At 42.5% G+C, this 18,103-nt stretch overlaps 2 protein-coding genes across 15 annotated transcripts in view; one reads left to right on the top strand and one right to left on the bottom strand.

Annotated features, from left to right (window-relative positions):
- The window catches only part of si:ch211-272n13.3 (ankyrin repeat domain-containing protein 26), a 30,171-nt gene extending 24,369 nt beyond the window's left edge, over positions 1 to 5,802 (bottom strand). For 6 of the 11 annotated variants that reach the window (XM_047819795.1, XM_047819799.1, XM_047819804.1 and 3 more), the window contains exons 1-11: positions 5,600 to 5,801; positions 5,334 to 5,441; positions 4,464 to 4,761; positions 3,509 to 3,623; positions 3,128 to 3,301; positions 2,678 to 2,784; positions 2,419 to 2,556; positions 2,167 to 2,315; positions 1,837 to 1,863; positions 1,122 to 1,158; positions 935 to 1,028 (exon numbers count right to left, since the gene is read on the bottom strand). In XM_047819795.1, the coding sequence (XP_047675751.1) occupies positions 935 to 1,028; positions 1,122 to 1,158; positions 1,837 to 1,863; positions 2,167 to 2,315; positions 2,419 to 2,556; positions 2,678 to 2,784; positions 3,128 to 3,301; positions 3,509 to 3,623; positions 4,464 to 4,663 (1,041 nt within the window). In that variant the 5' untranslated portion in view covers positions 4,664 to 4,761; positions 5,334 to 5,441; positions 5,600 to 5,801. Of the gene's footprint in view, positions 1 to 934; positions 1,029 to 1,121; positions 1,159 to 1,836; positions 1,864 to 2,166; positions 2,316 to 2,418; positions 2,557 to 2,677; positions 2,785 to 3,127; positions 3,302 to 3,508; positions 3,624 to 4,463; positions 4,762 to 5,178; positions 5,442 to 5,599 lie in introns of all 11 variants that reach the window. The other 5 variants (XM_047819803.1, XM_047819796.1, XM_047819805.1 and 2 more) reach the window with 5 other exon arrangements.
- A 19-nt stretch (positions 5,803 to 5,821) lies between these two features.
- On the top strand, positions 5,822 to 16,339 carry LOC113639181 (inner centromere protein). Of its 4 annotated transcripts, XM_047819808.1 has the most exons (22): positions 6,992 to 7,101; positions 7,162 to 7,194; positions 7,480 to 7,629; positions 7,751 to 7,858; positions 8,217 to 8,839; positions 9,502 to 9,556; positions 9,666 to 9,729; positions 9,901 to 10,039; positions 10,154 to 10,187; positions 10,284 to 10,383; positions 10,531 to 10,665; positions 10,824 to 10,841; positions 12,388 to 12,497; positions 12,575 to 12,698; positions 12,830 to 12,952; positions 13,359 to 13,549; positions 13,648 to 13,762; positions 13,883 to 13,966; positions 14,638 to 14,721; positions 14,815 to 14,910; positions 15,294 to 15,441; positions 15,562 to 16,339. In XM_047819808.1, coding segments are annotated over exons 2-22 (2,688 nt in total). In that variant the 5' UTR covers positions 6,992 to 7,101; positions 7,162 to 7,192; the 3' UTR covers positions 15,747 to 16,339. The 4 variants fall into 4 exon arrangements, with proteins under 4 accessions (XP_026996705.1, XP_047675764.1, XP_047675763.1 ...); XM_027140904.2 differs by lacking the exons at positions 6,992 to 7,101; positions 7,162 to 7,194 and adding an exon at positions 5,822 to 6,081; XM_047819807.1 differs by lacking the exon at positions 6,992 to 7,101 and having other exon boundaries at positions 7,145 to 7,194.
- The last annotated feature ends 1,764 nt before the right edge of the window (positions 16,340 to 18,103 follow it).

Raw genomic sequence — 18,103 nt, 5'->3', positions numbered from 1 at the left:
CTGGACGGAGTGCCAACCCATCGCAGGGCACACACACACACTCATTCACTCACGCAATCACACACTACGGACAATTTTTCCAGAGATGCCAATCAACCTACCATGCATGTCTTTGGACCGGGGGAGGAAACCCCCGAGGCACGGGGAGAACATGCAAACTCCGCACACACAAGGCGGAGGCGGGAATCGAACCCCGACCCTGGAGGTGTGAGGCGAACGTGCTACCCACTAAGCCACCGTGCCCCCCACCTCAAACATAACTGCGGATAATATTTACGGTGCTCAGCAAAATATACTGGGATGATAACTCATTCATTCATTCATTCATTTTCTACCGCTTTATCCGAACTACCTCGGGTCACGGGGAGCCTGTGCCTATCTCAGGCGTCATCGGGCATCAAGGCAGGATACACCCTGGACGGAGTGCCAACCCATCGCAGGGCACACACACACACACTCATTCACTCACGCAATCACACACTACGGACAATTTTTCCAGAGATGCCAATCAACCTACCATGCATGTCTTTGGACCGGGGGAGGAAACCCCCGAGGCACGGGGAGAACATGCAAACTCCGCACACACAAGGCGGAGGCGGGAATCGAACCCCGACCCTGGAGGTGTGAGGCGAACGTGCTACCCACTAAGCCACCGTGCCCCCCACCTCAAACATAACTGCGGATAATATTTACGGTGCTCAGCAAAATATACTGGGATGATAACTGTGTATGACAAATCAAGCTAAAATATTAGTGCAAAATATCTGAGCAATCTCTTAAACTTATTCACTGCTTATTCCTGCATTATTCATGATATTGACAGCGCAAATCTATGTTTTTAAGTTTTTTTGTCAGATGCACTTTTACATTACAAAGATCTGCATAAGAGAAAATGTCTTCAGTAAATAAATAACTGCAGGGCTCTCATACTTACCTTTGGGCCCAGATCAAGCTCTTCGTCATCATCATCATCATCATCATCACCATCTGTCGATTGCCAGGAATCAGCAGGACCACTTTTTGATGCTCTAGAAAATGTGAGTTTATTAAGAAAGATGGTCTCATGCTCACATGCAAGCTTCATTAATTGCAGAATTCGGGTCGATCTGTATATTTCTTACCTACTGATAGAGTCTGCATGTGAATTGTCCTCTGTATCTGGAAACCACAATTTACACAATCGTACATGGTTTTATTTGAATTGCGGACAAATTTATAATTATGCTAATGTTACATTTATTATCGGTTACATTTTTCCTAAGCGATACACATAATAATAATTATGGATATTAACTGGCAATAGAGTCAGATCTGAGGATTTGGGTTGTATTAGTATGAAACTAAACCGGCCATTTGATGAGTTATTTATCCGCTCGTTTAGTTTATTCACACCATCTACAACACACAACACAAATTCACTGAGGTCCAAAAGTCTGAGACTAACAATGAAGACGCTTCTATTTATCAGTCATTAAGCATTGAGGCAGGAGGAAACCCCCCGAGGCACGGGGAGAACATGCAAACACACAAGGTGAAGGCGGGAATCGAACCCCGACCCTAAGCCACCATGCCCCCCTTTGCATTAACACATTCAACCATTTTTCTTCATTTTAAACAGTGTTCTATAAACAGTGCAGAACGCTAAATACACAAAATACCGAACTTTTTTTTTTATTTTCTTTGTCTTAAAATATTACAGATCTTAAACTTTATTTGCAATTTGACAGAATTCCAAACGGTAGCAGACTTTTGGACCCCACTATATATTTACATGAACTAGCTGATCGGTGATAAACAATGTCGTGTTTGCTTTGTTGCGTTTTAGCATCGTTATACCTTTCCCTTCTTCTTTTGCACATCCTCCTGCAGATATCCATTTACATGCAAATGCGAGCGATACGAATGGGAGGAAAATAAAAGGACTTCAGGTAGAACATTGCAGTACAGAACAGTGGTATAAGCATTCTGGGGCACAGATGAGGATGATAACATTTATCATGAGTTTCAAGCTTATCAAGCTTACAGTCACTATTTCCAATAACGAAACCTGACAAATCTGTAGTTCATTTGTTCATCCTGAACCCTGTGTAATATATAAAAAATGGCATCTTCCGAAAGCGCTATCTAATCATAACAGCAAGTCTTGAGGTGATGTTCAGCACTCACCATCTTTCCCTAGAGCTGGACCTCCAAGAGCAAAGCCAGCCTCGGGACTGCCCAATAGTGAAGTCTGCTTGTTTTTATTGAAGACAAGATGGGAGGGTGATTGCAAGGCCTTCATCTTTGTTCCATGTTCAATGATCAGATGGGAACAACTGAAAATCATTTGCAATATGGATTAAACCTCTGTACTGCTGAACTACAGCAGTTATGTGGCTAAGGATGTAAATCACACAGATAAACAAACATAGCACTTACGCATGATGCCCATTCATCCCAGCGTAGTCCTCAGATGACCATCCTTTATTATCCTTCACAGTGATATCTGCATTGTACTGCAAGAGCAGTCGCACCATACTGATTTGTCCCTTGCAAGCAGCAATCAGTAAAGGGGTTCTTTTGGCGAAAACATGTGTAAAAGTTCTGAATGACTTCCAGGCAGCTTAACATAAATACGGTGTACATTATTTGTAATATCAAATAACTGTACATGTCAAGATGCTGATCTTTCGCTTACCGTTGTTCCTGGTTCTGCAGATTGACATCTGCCCCCTCCTTAAGTAAAAATTCAGCCATGTCTGCATGATTTTCTTCCACTGACAGCATCAGGGGAGTATTACCTTTCTACAAACACATACAACAACGTGTTTAAACACAGAATAAGTTTCATATCATTTACTTTCCTACTGAAAATAGAACCATATCTATTTATTTATTTATTTATTTACCTAAACATATTTTAATATCTATCTTAAACACCTAGCTTACTGGGGGAAAAACTTGGGAATATTATTATCCACCAAAACTGGGATATTAGCAGATAATAAGTTAAAGATCTCTTGCTCTTTAAGCTGCTGTTTTGTGAGGGTACAATTTCAAGGTGCCACTCGGATCCACTAACAGAAATGCGTCCGTCAGCTGTTGATTGGGGATAAAGCTGAATGGAATAAAGCTGTTGTGGCATCACCTTGTTCTGGGCATTAATGTTCGCCTTGTGTTCAAGCAGCTTTAGCGCCACAGGCACTGACGGGATGCGGGCAGCCAAGTGCAACGACGTGTTCCCATTGATATCCACCAAGTTGGGATCTGCCTCATGCTCAAGAAGGATGGACACACAGCGATCCTGCTGGCATTGCACTGCCTACCAAGGACCAAAGACAAAGCAACACATTCAAGAAGGCAGGCAGAGTAAAACAACTATATGATAACGCTCATATTTAAAGTTGAAAAACAGAATTAATCGTTTAGTTTTTGGTTATAATGTTACAAAACAGGTATTTTTTCTGACAGCCACTGATAGACTGGCACTTTAGGAAGAGTCAATATAAACCAGGAAATCTGGACATACCTTCATTAAGGCAGAACAGTTTTGATTGTCACATAGATTGAGTTTAACTTTGTTTTCCACCAAATACTGAACAACTTCTGTGTGTCCACGAACACAAGCTATATGTAGTACAGTTCTGCAAGCACAAAAACACACATGCAGTTTATTAACAGTAGTGCTAATGAATATATTGAGATAATGCACTCATTCTAACATGTTATAGTTTCTGTTGTGTGGACAGTGAGACCTGAGGTACAATCCGGGGCATTGCCATGCTGGAACATAGTCACTAATGCAGGTATTCTAGTGGAAGTTGCAGGAGTTTACCAAGGACATTGAGCACATTCACATGTTATGGCTGAAGGAGTTTCAGCTAGCTGGTCATTACTGTTAAATACTGTGGAAGTCGTGGTCTGATGGTTAGAGAGTTTGACTCCTAACCCTAAGGTTGTGGGTTCGAGTTTCGGGCAATACCACGACTGAGGTGCCTTTGAGCAAGGCACTGAACCCCCTCAACTGCTCCCCAGGCGCCACAGCATAAATGGCTGCCCACTGCTCCGGGTGTGTGTTCACGGTGTGTGTGTTCACTGCTGTGTGTGTGCACTTTGGATGGGTTAAATGCAGATGTGCACATACCTTTGGCAATATGGTGTATTTAACATTTATGGAAGATGTCAGATAGTCTCCAGGACAGAACACACTCTGGTTTTTGTGAAAGTTGTATTTTATGAACTTAAACGGGAAAACGGGTTAATTGTCCAAATGCAAAAAGAGATATAAAATGAAAAAATATACTCCAGGAGACACTGTTATTAGAAAATAATCAACCTCTGGGTGACTCTATCACACCACACCACTGTTATATACTTAATTATCCAGTGATCCGTCTTTGAGTAACTGAAACCTGAAGCCGGGAACACACCTTAACGGTGTTGTTATTACACTGTTAGTTATATGTAATATGACGACAACTCACCTGTTCTCTTTATCAAGCTGGTTTAAATCGTTCTTTTTGGCGAGCTGTCTGAGTTTAGCTACATCTCCTGTTAATGCAGCTTTGTGCAACTTGCCCAAGTCTTTCTCTTTCAGCTCATAGCCGACAGAAAGAACACTGGCTGTTTCAGACCCACTTGGAGAACCTTTTCTCCTTTTGGTGAAATGGAATATTTTCTTCATCTTGTACAGCACTGAAGTCCACAGCAGAAATATTGCATTCTTTCTTCTTACGGGTTTAACTCGAACACAGGATCATCGCATCTTCCCCCTTTATCTTACTAAAAATAAAGAGCATAAGAGGATTCACTTTAAGCTCAAGGACAAAATGCATCAACGACCAAAGCAAGCGAGGAGGATTTCATGGTTTCAATTTAAGGCAAAGTAGCACAAAAAAAAAGCCCACAGGTTTTATATAAACTCTGTATAAGACAAGACATGAATGCAAAGAAAACCTTTTTCTTGTCTAACGTAATATTCACAGCATCACACAGTATGACAGGTTCATCAATCAGCCCAGTAACAATACAGCAAGCTAATCAGCTAGCAATGTTATCACTAAAACATAAAGAAATAAATGCCGTTCCTGGATATTCTTTAACTTTTCTCATTTTGTTTACTTGTTAAATGTACCGTTAGATCAGATCTGAGGTAATCCCCGAGCTAGTGCTACAGTGTTAGCAAGCTAGCTAACTCACCTGACTGATCAACAGGCAAACTGAGATGACATCAAGATGGACAAAATCTCACACTTAATATAAATACACAGCAATAAAAAGTTAACGGGTTAAACTAGTTAACAACACCGCGTTACTGTAATCCTCCCAGCGCAGCTAGCCAGCTAGCCGATTACCTGAAGCCATGCTAGGCTAGCTCGGTAACCATGACAACGCCTCAGACGGGTCCGAGCCTCTGATTCAATCCGCTGTGGAAAATACTCGGAAAATATTTGGTCTGAATTCTGCAATAAAATAAGACGTTAAATAATAACAACAACTTTGAGCCTAAATACTTTTAAAACCTGTCTGAATTGAACCTTTAATTCCAATCTTTTACACGTTTATACGCGAATGCTCGTTAGTAGCCAGCTGGATGTTGTGATATGTGCGGAGTTATTACCTGAGGTAAAAGTAGCTCGAGCGCAATGTAGCTTAAGTTAGTTAGTTAGTTAGTTATTGTTAGTTATTACATATAGGCTCATAAACACCAGAAGGCGGAGCCGGAGCTTTTTAGTTTCACGTGGATTGGATGGTTTGAATCAATGATTGGCGTCGATATTGTCCAATCACGTTTCGCGACCGTATACTTCCTTAAGAAATCCGCCTCGTTTGTTTCAGCTCCTTTTCCGTCGGTTTTGATTGGTCACGCGAAGTCTGACGGACGAGTATATGAACCAATGGCTTTGCGTATAGCTCATGATTGGTGTTCTGAGAATTTTAAACTACTTAAACGGTTTTGAGCGGGTGGCTGGAGAACAGTCCGTACATTAGTGGGATTGCTGTTGTTTTTGTGTCTCAGTCGGAGTTGAATGTTTATAATAAAAAGGACACACGAGGCCAGAAGACGTCAAGTGAACTCTTAGGCCTTGTTTTTAACAAAAGGTAATAATAGTTTAAATAATCTTTGGTGTTTTTGCTGTTTATTGGGATCAAAACTTCAACATTAGTTTAATATTAACGTTAATGTTCTTTACTCTCATCATGTTTATAATGTTCTGAGGTAAATATTAATGATTTAGAGCTTATTATCGGTGTTGTGTTCAGGAGCATTGCTAAGATTTTTGCTAGCTAGCTTTTGTCAGCTAACATGCTAGCTACAATCCTGCTAGCTTACTACCACTGATGGCATAGGATGAATAATGTGTCTTAGTTTAAACTCTAACATCTTATTTAACCTTTCAGGATAAAGTCGGCAGCAGCCAGAAGTAAATAACCCGATTAGTTTTGTGACATAAACGTGTTTCTGGGCAAAGTGTATACAAACCAGGTGGATACAGTGATGTGGTGCCCTGATCTTTGTCAAAACTAGATCTAGGTCCAAGGAGATCCATCTAGGTCCAAGGAGATCCATCTAGGTCCAAGGAGATCCATCTAGGTCCAAGGAGATCCATCTAGGTCTAGGTCCAAGGAGATCCATCTAGGTCCAAGGAGATCCATCTAGATCTAGGTCCAAGGAGATCCATCTAGATCTAGGTCCAAGGAGATCCATCTAGATCTAGGTCCAAGGAGATCCATCTAGGTCCAAGGAGATCCATCTAGGTCCAAGGAGATCCATCTAGGTCCAAGGAGATCCATCTAGGTCCAAGGAGATTCATCTAGGTCCAAGGAGATCCATCTAGATCTAGGTCCAAGGAGATCCATCTAGGTCTAGATCCATCAAGGAGATCCGTCTAGGTCCAAGGAGATCCATCTAGATCTAGGTCCAAGGAGATCCATCTAGATCTAGGTCCAAGGAGATCCATCTAGATCTAGGTCCAAGGAGATCCATCTAGATCTAGGTCCAAGGAGATCCATCTAGATCTAGGTCCAAGGACATCCATCTAGATCTAGGTCCAAGGACATCCATCTAGATCTAGGTCCAAGGACATCCATCTAGATCTAGGTCCAAGGACATCCATCTAGGTCCAAGGACATCCATCTAGGTCCAAGGACATCCATCTAGGTCCAAGGACATCCATCTAGATCTACAGTAGGTCCAAGGAGATCCATCGAGATGTAAGGAGAAACTTGACGCTCAGTGTTTACAGTCTGGATTTCCTTCACAATCCCTTTTTTTATTATTATTATTATTATTTATTGTTCTATAAGATGGCATTTTAACGGGGTCAACATATATATATGAAGTCAAATCTAATTTCAGTGTAGTGATCTGCGTCACAAGGCACACCTACATGATCTTTGTGCATTTTCTTAACATGTACTTTAGTAATATATTCTGCTGTACGTTTTTCTTACTTCTGACATCATCCCTCATTCAGCCGTCTCATTTAATTCTTTAAGGGACGCAGCCATGAGTTCCCTGCCCGAGGCCACTCGCTCCCTTGTGCAGGTGTTCAATGGGAAGCTGCAGGAGTTCACCAATGAGATTGAGAGCATTCACATGGTATGGCTGGAGGAGATTCAGCAGGAGGCTAAGCGCATGTTCTCCAGGTACACAGTCCAGATTCGAGTCACAGCGAACGCTGCCATGTCGGTCGTGACAAAATAAAATGTTGATTATTGTTCAAATTATTCTTTATGTTGGGGATAATTCTCTGGGTTTGTATTGCAGTGACTTTAGCACAGAGCCAGAGCTTATGCCAAAGACTCCATCACAAAAAAAGACAAATCGACGGAAACGGGTGTCCACAGAGCTCGGCGAATCTCGTAGCAAAAGACGGTGAGGTCGACTAGTTTATACAGCGGATGTAACCTTTTGAAGTTTTTTATTGTACTTTGTTCTCATTTAATAATTCGAGTACTATACAGTGGTAGTAATGCCATTTTAAACAGTCCAGTGACGACTTTTACTAATCTTTCAATTGTTCATTTTTTTAAGGACAATCAATTTGTTGGAGCACAAACATTAGAATTTCAAGTCTCTTTTTATTATTATTATTATAAACCTAGATGTTTGTCATTATGCCTCAGCCCATATTTTCCATATCACCCCTCTTTAGAAGCCTTTAAATATAGTGTTTACTTGCTGTAACAATCTTTTCCTCTTTTTTTTTCCCCCTCGTTTGTTTTCTCTTCAGTTTCTCTAAAGGGAAGCGCAGTAACCTGCGTCGTTCCTCAGTCCAGCTCACTCTCAATTCGATCTCTGAGTTGGTGGATGCACATGTCCCCAGTAACAGTACTGACAGCGTGGCCGAGGAGCCTGTTCGCCGAACGCGCCGTAATAAAGCCACAGCAGTTACCGCCGCAGACAGTGAGCCGGTCAAACGTAGCACACGCAACAAAGCAGCTGCCAAGGCAAAGGAGCAGGCTGAGAATGTGGAGGAGAAACCGGAAGCTCCACAGTCACCTGAAAATGTTTCAGAGGAACAGGAGCCCAAGAGAGAGGGGTCTAGTAGCTCTTCATCTCCTGTGCTGGTGTCTGAGGTCATGGTGAAAGTCTCCTCAGCTGAGCGTCTTTCTGCTGAAAAGCTGCTCCAGTGCTCTCCCTCTCCCGGCCGCTCCGCACAGAAGATCATCATCGCAGCTGCAGGTGGCCAGGGATCGACTCGGAGCTCAGGCCGACAATCCTTGGTTGTGCGGCGCTCCCTGGCAGGCCTCAGGCATAGCATGACTCAGGAAGCAGTGCGCCGTGCTTCTCGACGCTCGTTTCTGAAGAAGAAAGCCAGGCTGGGCAACTCGACATGTAGCAGCACCGTCAGTGGTAAGATTAGCCAGACACAAATTCACATGGAGTTTAAACATGTTTTTAAATACAGCCACAAAGAGTAGCACGCAGGCTAGTCGAGCTTGTTATGAAGATTTGAGTTCTTATAGAAGCTAGGATTTCTATCCAGGTTTACGCAGAAGTAAACGTAACGTCGGCGAACAAAGGTTTGTCCTTTAGTCATGTGAACTTCAATTATTTACATTATGGAAAACCGGTAACTGCATTAAAAAGGCAGTGTTTTATTAATTCAATGTGACTGGAGATTTGGTAAAGACCTAAAAATGTGTAGATCCAGAGGTCTGGTTTTTTGTTTGTTTGTTTGTTTTTGTGCCCCTCCATTATGTGGCATGAGCGGAAAACGCAGGAAAGTTTTGAATATCCGTGAAAACGTATGCATTTATTACCAAAGCAAAAATCAACCGCCGTTGCTAAAGGAGGCGATGTCACGGTGTAAAGCATCATCACTAGGTCTTTAATGGAAATTAGCTCCAGACAGAAAATGTTGGACTTGAATTCAAAGCCTGGACATAACTTCATTGCTGAAGATTTTTGTGCTTGTAGTTAAAACTGAATACTTATTCTGTGTTTGTATGTAACTTTATCGCTGATGTTTGAATGTATGGTTTTTTGTTTTGTTTTGTTTGTTTGTTTTTTAGGGGATGTGGATATGGAACCAGAGGACCACGATGATGTGGATGACCAGATGGAAGAGTAAGTCTGATTTAGCTTTTATTCCCACAATTTATTTTGGATTTTTAATCCTAGATCTAACAGAGTGAGCCGAGCTGATTTATCAGATGAATCACTGCCTCTGTTGTAGGGCGGTTACCGAGGAAGAGCCCGCAGCAGAATCTAACACCGAAACGGAGCCGACGCAGCCTGAGGTAAAGGGGTGTATTAGCGCTGTCAATCACATCGAACTCGTCGACTATTGAGAGTTCGTTATGACTTCTACAGTGCAGGGAGTGGGAGATATTCTAGTGTTAATATGTTAATCTATATGTATAATCATAAGTTTGAGTGATTTATAGGGAATTTTTCATGCGTTCGTGCAGGTGATCAACCAAGAGCCCGAGCCTGCGAAGCCGGTAGAGATGAACGTTCCAATATTGGTGGAGGAAGAGACGATGGCATCTCCGAGTGTCCAGGAAAACTACAGATTCACACGCTCCATGGCTCGGCCCTCGGTATCAGGTACTGTTGTGTCTGAAACTTCCGGTTAGAGTTAAAGTGGGCATTTAAAATCTTAAAAAAAGTTATGAAACAGTTCTAATAGTGGTGCTTTGTGTTTCTTTGTTTTATCTGCAGATGACGGTGGGAAAAACGCTCAGGACGATGTCCGGTGAGTTTGCATCGTTAATACTTTTGTTTTAATTGTGTTTTTTTTTTTTTTTTTTAAATCTGGAATGTGGTGTACTAGCGATTGTGTGTATTTCAGAGCCTCTCGCACGGCTTCCAAACGTGCAGCAGCAGAAGCCGCCGCAGAAGCGATTTGCACCCCGAAAAAGAAGCACTCTCCTCCTAAAAAGTGCATGACCGTAAGCCAGCTTCCATAAATACCCGATAATAACCCATAAAGTCCATCTCTCCGTATTGTTGTATAATATAAACGTCAGTCGATCTATAAATCTTCGACTCGGTCTAGTTTCCGGTTAACTGCATAAGGTTTATCGTGGACGTTACAGGGCATCACACCCAGCATGCGCACTTTCCTGCACACGGTGCAGAAGAACCAGCTGCTGATGATGACGCCGAACTCTCTCGGTCGCACTTCGGTCATGAAGTCCTTCATTAAGCAGAGCGGAAAACTTGACGTCAAGGTAATTGCCTACTCACCTCGCGCATGCTAAAAATGACACTGGTCGTGAAGGTTTTACGCCAGTAGTTTAATTTCTAGATATACGATCACTGTAAATGAGTTAGAAGTAGATGTAGTTTCTTGCTGAGCTAGTAATCCTGCTCTTCTCTTTTCCCCCAGTTGAGCACTGGCTCAGTGGTAAGTGTCAGTGTAATCCACTGTATCCTTATCTCTGGTGTGTGTGTGTGCACGTGCACATGTGTTCGGGTGCTTACCTTTTTCATCTAACCTATGGTGGTGTGACCGTTCACTTTATATGCAGTTGTTTAGTCTTCAGTAGTTGTAATTAATATTTGTCTTAATCCGGTCTGTGTAGGATTTTGTATTGTGGCTCACATGTTAACACCGACCAGGTTCTGCACATTTGGCTAATATGTTAGGTTAATAGGTGTTAATACTTTTCCAGTTGACTGCAGCATGGCTTGAAGGGAAATTAGTCTGTGATTAAACCCCCCGTTCTGCCATTAAATCAGTATCGCTGCATCTTTCAGTTTCTCCTGTCTATAGCAAGTCCCCTTTGACATACACCGACTTTTACATGACTAGAAACAGACACTGTATTTGTGTATTCGGCCTAGATGCTGATTCGTCTTCGTTTATTCGTTTCGTTTAAAGGAGTTCTGATGAACCTAAACAAATTACTAGCTTTAAAGGTGCGGTCTCCGTTGTTTGAAAGCCAATGTTATTTGAAATCACCAAAACAAACACGCCCCTGACCCAAACGGGTCCCACCCCTGTATCGATAGCTCCGCCCACACACATACGTAACCCAGGCGACTAACAGAAAGAAACGTGTCTTTATCATAGCTGAAGGGAAGAACAATACGATTGTAGATAAGCAAAAATGCCACACAAGCATAATGATGTAAAGGACAAAGGCATATATTAGTTCTGTGTAACAAAGCAAAACCAACGTTACTCACCTATCGAGAAGGAAAAAAGCGCCTCGGCGTCTTAAGTAAAGTCGGCCACATATTCACAGGTCGGAGTTTCCCGAGTCGATAACTCCTGAGCTAAACGCTGTTACTACACAAAACGCGGTTGTAGCTGCCTCTCTACATTACTACGATAGAAAAGAGGTGTTATTTGTGTAGTAACAGCGTTTAGCTCAGGAGTTATTGACTCGGGAAACTCCAACCTGTGAATATGTGGCCAACTTCCTGCTCCTTCAGTTCTCTCCAGCGCTGGAAAGCTGATCCTATATTAACACGTCCTACTTCTTGTCCTTATCGTAAGTCTTTCTTCTCTTTCTTTCTTTGTTTTTATCCTCCATGTCAATGTTAAAACCGCTTTCTGCTAATGTCACACACGCGCACCGAACACTCTCTCCGCCCATATTGACAAGGCACGCCCCTTTCTGCTCATTGGCTACATGTCTGTTTTGTTGTTTTTTTGCTTGTCGTCCCGACTCAGTTTTCTGGAGCATTTCTCAAACAACAAAGACCCCACCTTTTAATATAAGGTGCAAATCTAGGCCCTAGGACTATTAAGGGACTGACTTAGTGTATCTAGGTAGACCTCCCTGAGCGATACTTGGCAGCGCTTTACTACCACACACAAGGCTGTGAATATGATCATAATCATCCCGATTTTCAACTCCATTAACTTTTCACTTCATGTCCGTCAGATTTGGCACTACGTGTATGTCATTATCCTCACTGACTTTTACCTCCTCTTCCGTCAGGAACGGGAGCGACAGAAATGGGACGCACTTAACAAGAAGATCGAACAAGAAAACGAACGAAAGAAAAAGATGGAGGAGGAGAGAAGGAGGAAACAGGAAGAAATGAAAAAGTACGAAAGCCTCCGAGATCGTGTGCGTCTGTGTACAGACCGATCGCAGGTTATAAAAACGACGTTTCTTTTTTCAGAAAACGGGACGAGCGTTTGAAACGAGTCGTGGAGGCCCGGGTGAAGGGAGAAAAGGAAAAAGAGCAGGAAAAGAAAAAGAAAATCGAAGAAAAAATGGCACAAATAGAGAAGAAAAACGACATGGTTGGTTGTTCACCGTCACTGAGAGTATTTTTTACGCTCGTAGTTTTATCTGTACTTTATTCTGAGGCTCTGAACATGGTTTGTTGGAGTGGAGTCTGGCTTGTTAAACCTCTCTCATCTTATGCCACCAGCTGCGTGTGGAGCGGCTCGCCGAGGAGAAGGCGAAGAAAAAGGTGGCGACCAAACGTCAAGAGGAACTGGAACTGCGCAGGAAACAGGAGGAAGCAGCACGGAAGAAAAAGCTTCAACAGGCTGTGAGCACACTCACTCGTATACTCTCGACCACTGTGACTGAAACACAGTGTGTCTCTCGTTCCTCTACGTATTGTCTGGTAGTTGTCTTTCCCCTCCTTCTCCCCCACACGGTCTTCATCATTTCACTGCTGTGGTTAGTGAATAATGGTGATCATTTTGTTTGTGTTGCTGCCTTCAGGTGGTCTTTGGAGGTACTGCAGAAAAGCTGTCAATATGTAAAAAAAAATAAATAAAAAAATACTAATTTTTGAGAGCGTATATTAACCCGATTTGTACTCCTGTATTGAGACACTAAAAGTTGGAGGCATAACGAAGACTTTTGATTGTTGGAGGCATAAAAAAGATGTTTTACAAAAGTTCTAAGTTAAGTTTGCTGTCGTGTGTGTGTGTGTGTGTGTTATCCAGGAGGAGGAGGAGCGGCGACACCAGGAGCTGCTGGCCAAGCGCAAAGCCGAGGAGGAGCGTGAGAAGGCACGCAAACAAGCCGAGGCTGCTCGTGCACTGGAGCTTAAGAAGGAGCAAGAGAAGGAGAGAGAACGAGAGAGGGAGAGGCAACGTGAGGAGAAGGAGAGAGAGCGACAGGTTGCCGCTGAGAGGTCGGTGCCGTAAAATAAATTTTCCCCTCACACTTAAATCTGGTTGGTGTTCCAGAGAAAATGTGACCAGCACATAATGGGAAATTAAACCGTTTTAGAGAGCGGCTGGAGCGGGAGAGAGCGGAGAGAGAGAAGGCCATAGCTCTTCAGAAGGAGCTGGAGAGAGCAGCCAAGGAGAAGGAGAGGAGAGAGCTAGAGGAGAAGAGAAGGAAGGTCCGTATATGACCTCTAGTACTGTAACACTTATTGTTATTTATATAGGTGCTACATAAGGGGAGGACCCTAAATAGTACTAGTAAAATATTCAGAAACCGATTTGTTTTCTTTATTTAGGAAGAGGAGATGAAAAAGGCTGAGGAGGAGAGACTGGCCCAACAGAAACGTGCTGCTGCTGCACCTCCACCCCCTACTACCACTGTATGTGTTCCCATATAATAACTCACAGGGCCTTTTTACACCCGGTCACTTCATGTGTCGTCTCTGATCCGATAGCTATCTGATTTGTTAAAACTGTTCCGTTTACATCAGGCCACATAAACGCGTCTCGACGAGTCGGATATCGATCCGATCTTTCTGCTCCCGCCCAAAATGCTAATATAGTGTACCTCGTCTTTGGGGTAATTGAAACGGAACACACTTTGGTGTATGCGGTTTTCAGAACGCAAGCGAAAAGAAGACGAAAAAACTGGTTACGACGTTTATGCTACAAAAAACAGCGTTTACTGTTCGCTGCGTTTTCGCTGGTGGCAGTTTTAAGCCCCGACGAGACGCCTGGGTGAAAGATCACCTGCGAGTGACGTACTTTCGTCTGGGAGGAGTTTAGCGCTGACGTATGTGGCTTGAACAACCATGTTCATTTATACCTGTCCAGTTTCATCTGAAACGCGTCCCAGACCACCTCCTGAAGGGGTTCGAACCGTCTGATTTATATCCGTTTCGGAGGGCATTTAGACCTGGTCTTTTTACCGTCGGATAGCTATCTGATCACAGAAAACGCAGGAAGTGACCAGGTGTAAAAACCCCCTTGTTCTTCATGCTACATTACCATTAATTACAATTGGGTTGTAATAATACTTTACCCCCTACAGACTGCTGTAAATCTGCCCATCAGCAAAGCTCTTAACGCCACCATTACACACAGTCCTGCACTGAATGTCACTGTAGATATTGAGGTAAGTTCCTCGTCCTCTCCTACACATTTTTCCCAGATCATTCAGTTTATTTTCAGGTGTCACCGTTAACCATTTGTCGGTCCTTTTTTTCAGCAATCAGTCATGAAAACTCCTGTGGGAAAAGGTGACGCTCATAACAAGACAATCGGGGATAAGGGATCGGGGCTGAACGTCACCGTAGATGTCGAGGTCAGTTGCCGTCTGCTCTTCATTCAGATTATGGTTGCACTGAATTTGTCATCAGTTAAAGGTTTTGTTTGTAGGTTTGAAATGATGACTTTATGACCTTAACCTTGTAGCTGTAGCGATCTGCTGAAATCTCTATTAAAACATGCTGACTGCTCTTATATTCTCAGTATAGCACCATCACACGTACTATTATACTTCACTCCTCATGAGTGCATTAAGCACCGTTACACACGCACGTTAAACACGGCTGAAATGGCTCCATGTGTTCAAGGTCATCCTTCCTGCGTTATTGCGTACAGACTGATGAAAAGTAGTGTCTGAACGGCGAGGTCGGTCCGCACCGGAAGCTAATCCTTTTTTTTTTTTTAACACACATCCTACAGCAGTCTCCTCAGTCCTACCAGATTACACCTAAAGGCAAGAAGGTTGCAGTTTTGGTTAATCCAGACGACTACGGTATGGACCAGAACAGCGATGACTCCACAGACGACGAGTCGGCACCCAGGAAACCCATCCCTTCATGGGCCGAGGGTAAGGTTTCAGCTCGTGTGTGTTTGTTTTTTTTTTTGTTTTTGTTTTTTTAATTATTATTTAACAAGGTACCTCGAAAATGGTTTAAACAGACCTATTAAACATGTGTTTTATATCCAGGCATGCATCTTCAGCAAGCTATTATGAAGCAATATTATGACCCACTGGATCTGCACTCGTACTTTGGGGATGTTGAGCAGCCCAAACTGGAGAAGATCTTTCAAAGGAGCAAACCACGCTTCTTCAAGCGCACGAGCTCTGCCGTCTGGCACTCTCCTCCACGTATGGGTGCCATGCCTAACTAGACGGAAACCGGCTCTTAGTCTCGTGTGTCTTTTTTTTTTTTTTTCCCCCTGTCTGTGTTTTTTTTTAATGTAAGCATTTTAGATCTGTGTTTATATAAAACATTTGAATTCACTTAAATAAAATGCTATAAAGATGTATCAGAAGTAGAGTAATACAAAAACATACAAGGGTTTTGCAGCCAGACTCTGGGCACGTTCCAGTCCTCCACAGAGTCCTCCTCAGACTCTTATTTTAACTTGCAGTATTTATCAATACTGTACGTATTGTTAGAAATCGTGGCCTTGGTTTGTTCGGCCCGAACGAGCATTTCCACTGACGGGTTTCAGTAATCACTATGTATGTATATAAATTGAATGAATCGGTTTATTTGATCAGTTTGTCTCGCTTTTGTTTTCTCCTCCCTTTCTTTTGATTTTATTTTCTGAACCTTCCAATATATTTAAACATATGCAGGATTTAAGCTGCACCCATTTGTCTCCGTGGACTAAGGCGCTAAGTTACATTATTTTTAGTATTGGGTCTGTACCAAAGCATTTGAATTTTTGTTGTTGTTGTTTTTAGGTGTAATAAAAGAAATGGTTATAGGATGCCATTATGTTTCAGGATTATTTGTTTTATGTGGGTGGTTTTCACACTTAAGAGTAGAAAAAGGCCTGGTTTTCTTTTTGCCCGTAAAAATTAGGATTAATAAAATTTATACAAACAAGCTCAGGCTTTAATACCGACGTTACAATATTAAAAAAATAAAAAAATTGAGGAAGAATTTGCACTCGTCTGAAAAGTATAGAGTGCTTATAGTTTATCTTGTATGTGCAGAGGTTTCAATTATCTAATGAGCCAATCAAGTGGCAGGAGTGCAGTGTAAATATATAATTATGCAGATATGGGCCAGCAATTTTGGGTGACGTTCTCATCAAACATTAGAATGGGGGAAACGTAATCTCAGTGATTTGAACCGGGCTGGGGTTTTTTTTGTATTTATGTAACTGCTTATCTGGGATTTGCACCTACATCAGTCTCTGGAGTTTATACGATTAATAAATGCAATAAATAAATATACTCAAGTGAGGCAGTTCAGCAGATACTGTAAATGGTCAGCACTCTCAGAGAATAGTTAGAGTGGTCTGTGTGTCAACACACTTGGCCAATAAATCTGTTCTAGAAACTTGGATATTCACTGCAGTTGTGACCAGAAAAGCATCTCTGGGTGCGTGTAACGTCAGACTGGCTACAACAGCAGCTCATGTCAGGTTCTGTTTTTGTCAGCCTAGATTAGTAGTCTGAGGCTGCAGACTTAGCAACACTGTGCTGGTTAAAGACTGCAAAAATGTCATCTGGTCTAATGGGTCTTGAGTTCTGGTGAGGTACACAGATTTGTTCACCAACATAAATCAGTGGACTGAAACTTCCTGTGTCAGCAGTCCAGGCTTGTGAAGCTGAGTCCAGTTTTCTTTCTCATGATTAATATCATTATTTGAATGCCGCAGCCTGTTTAAGTATTGTAGTTAATCGTGTGTATCTCTTCGTGTGTATCTCTTCATATCTTCTAAAAGTGAGGACATGATGGTCCAGTGGTCAAGGCGCTGGGTTTCTAATCAGAAGGTTGGGGTTCAATCCCACATGCTACTGAGACATCTACGTTGCTCCAGGAGTGTTGCACGATGGCTGACCCTGTACTCTGACCCCAGGCTCATAATAACCTGGGATATGCAAAAACAAGGGGGGAAGTTGTGGCCTAATGGTTAGAGAGTTTGACTCCTAACCCTAAGGTTGTGGGTTCGAGTCTTGGGCCGGCAATACCACAACGCACACACACATGCACTTAGCTGTATATCATGTCATTTAATCTTGATCTTAATCTTAAAAGCAAAATTCATCTCAAACTCATTTGATGACAATGAGTTCAGTGTTTTTCAGTGACCTTCCCAGTCACCGGAGCTAAATCCAATGAGAAAATAAGAGATTAGCATAAAATTGCACTTGGACCTCAATCTCAAAGGATTGTTTCCAACATTTTGTGGAATCCGATCTGAGAACAATCCAGAGCCAATGGAAGCTCTACCCGGTGTCCTGTGAGTGTGTACGGTTTTTATTTACGGCAACAGCAGGATTCGTTACTTGTCTTCAGTGTGTGTTGTCATTTAAATACAAACAGACTTCTGTTGCCAGAAAGAAAAAGGCGATAAGAAAGCTTTGCTGTAGAAAGACAGAAAATCTGGTCCCACATGACAATGGCCCAGTGCACAAACCAAGCTCCATGAAGACCTTCTCAAGGTTGGGGTGTAAGAACATGTGTGTGATCTAGGGTTGCCACCTTCAATACAGAAAGATAAGGGACGCCTGCCGCAGCGGGGGC

This window comes from Tachysurus fulvidraco, chromosome 10, assembly GCF_022655615.1.
Source record: "Tachysurus fulvidraco isolate hzauxx_2018 chromosome 10, HZAU_PFXX_2.0, whole genome shotgun sequence".
Taxonomy (NCBI): Eukaryota; Metazoa; Chordata; class Actinopteri; order Siluriformes; family Bagridae; genus Tachysurus; species Tachysurus fulvidraco.
The sequence above is the reverse complement of the archived record's forward strand: the minus strand, read 5'-3'. Positions and strand labels throughout refer to the sequence as shown.

What these genes read in the sequence shown, in the direction of transcription:
- LOC113639181 (XM_047819808.1), top strand. An exon ending in TAGAGAAGAAAAACGACATG is followed by an intron (nt 12,699 to 12,829) that starts GTTGGTTGTTCA and finishes TTATGCCACCAG; the next exon opens with CTGCGTGTGGAGCGGCTCGC. An exon ending in CATCCCTTCATGGGCCGAGG is followed by an intron (nt 15,442 to 15,561) that starts GTAAGGTTTCAG and finishes TTTTATATCCAG; the next exon opens with GCATGCATCTTCAGCAAGCT.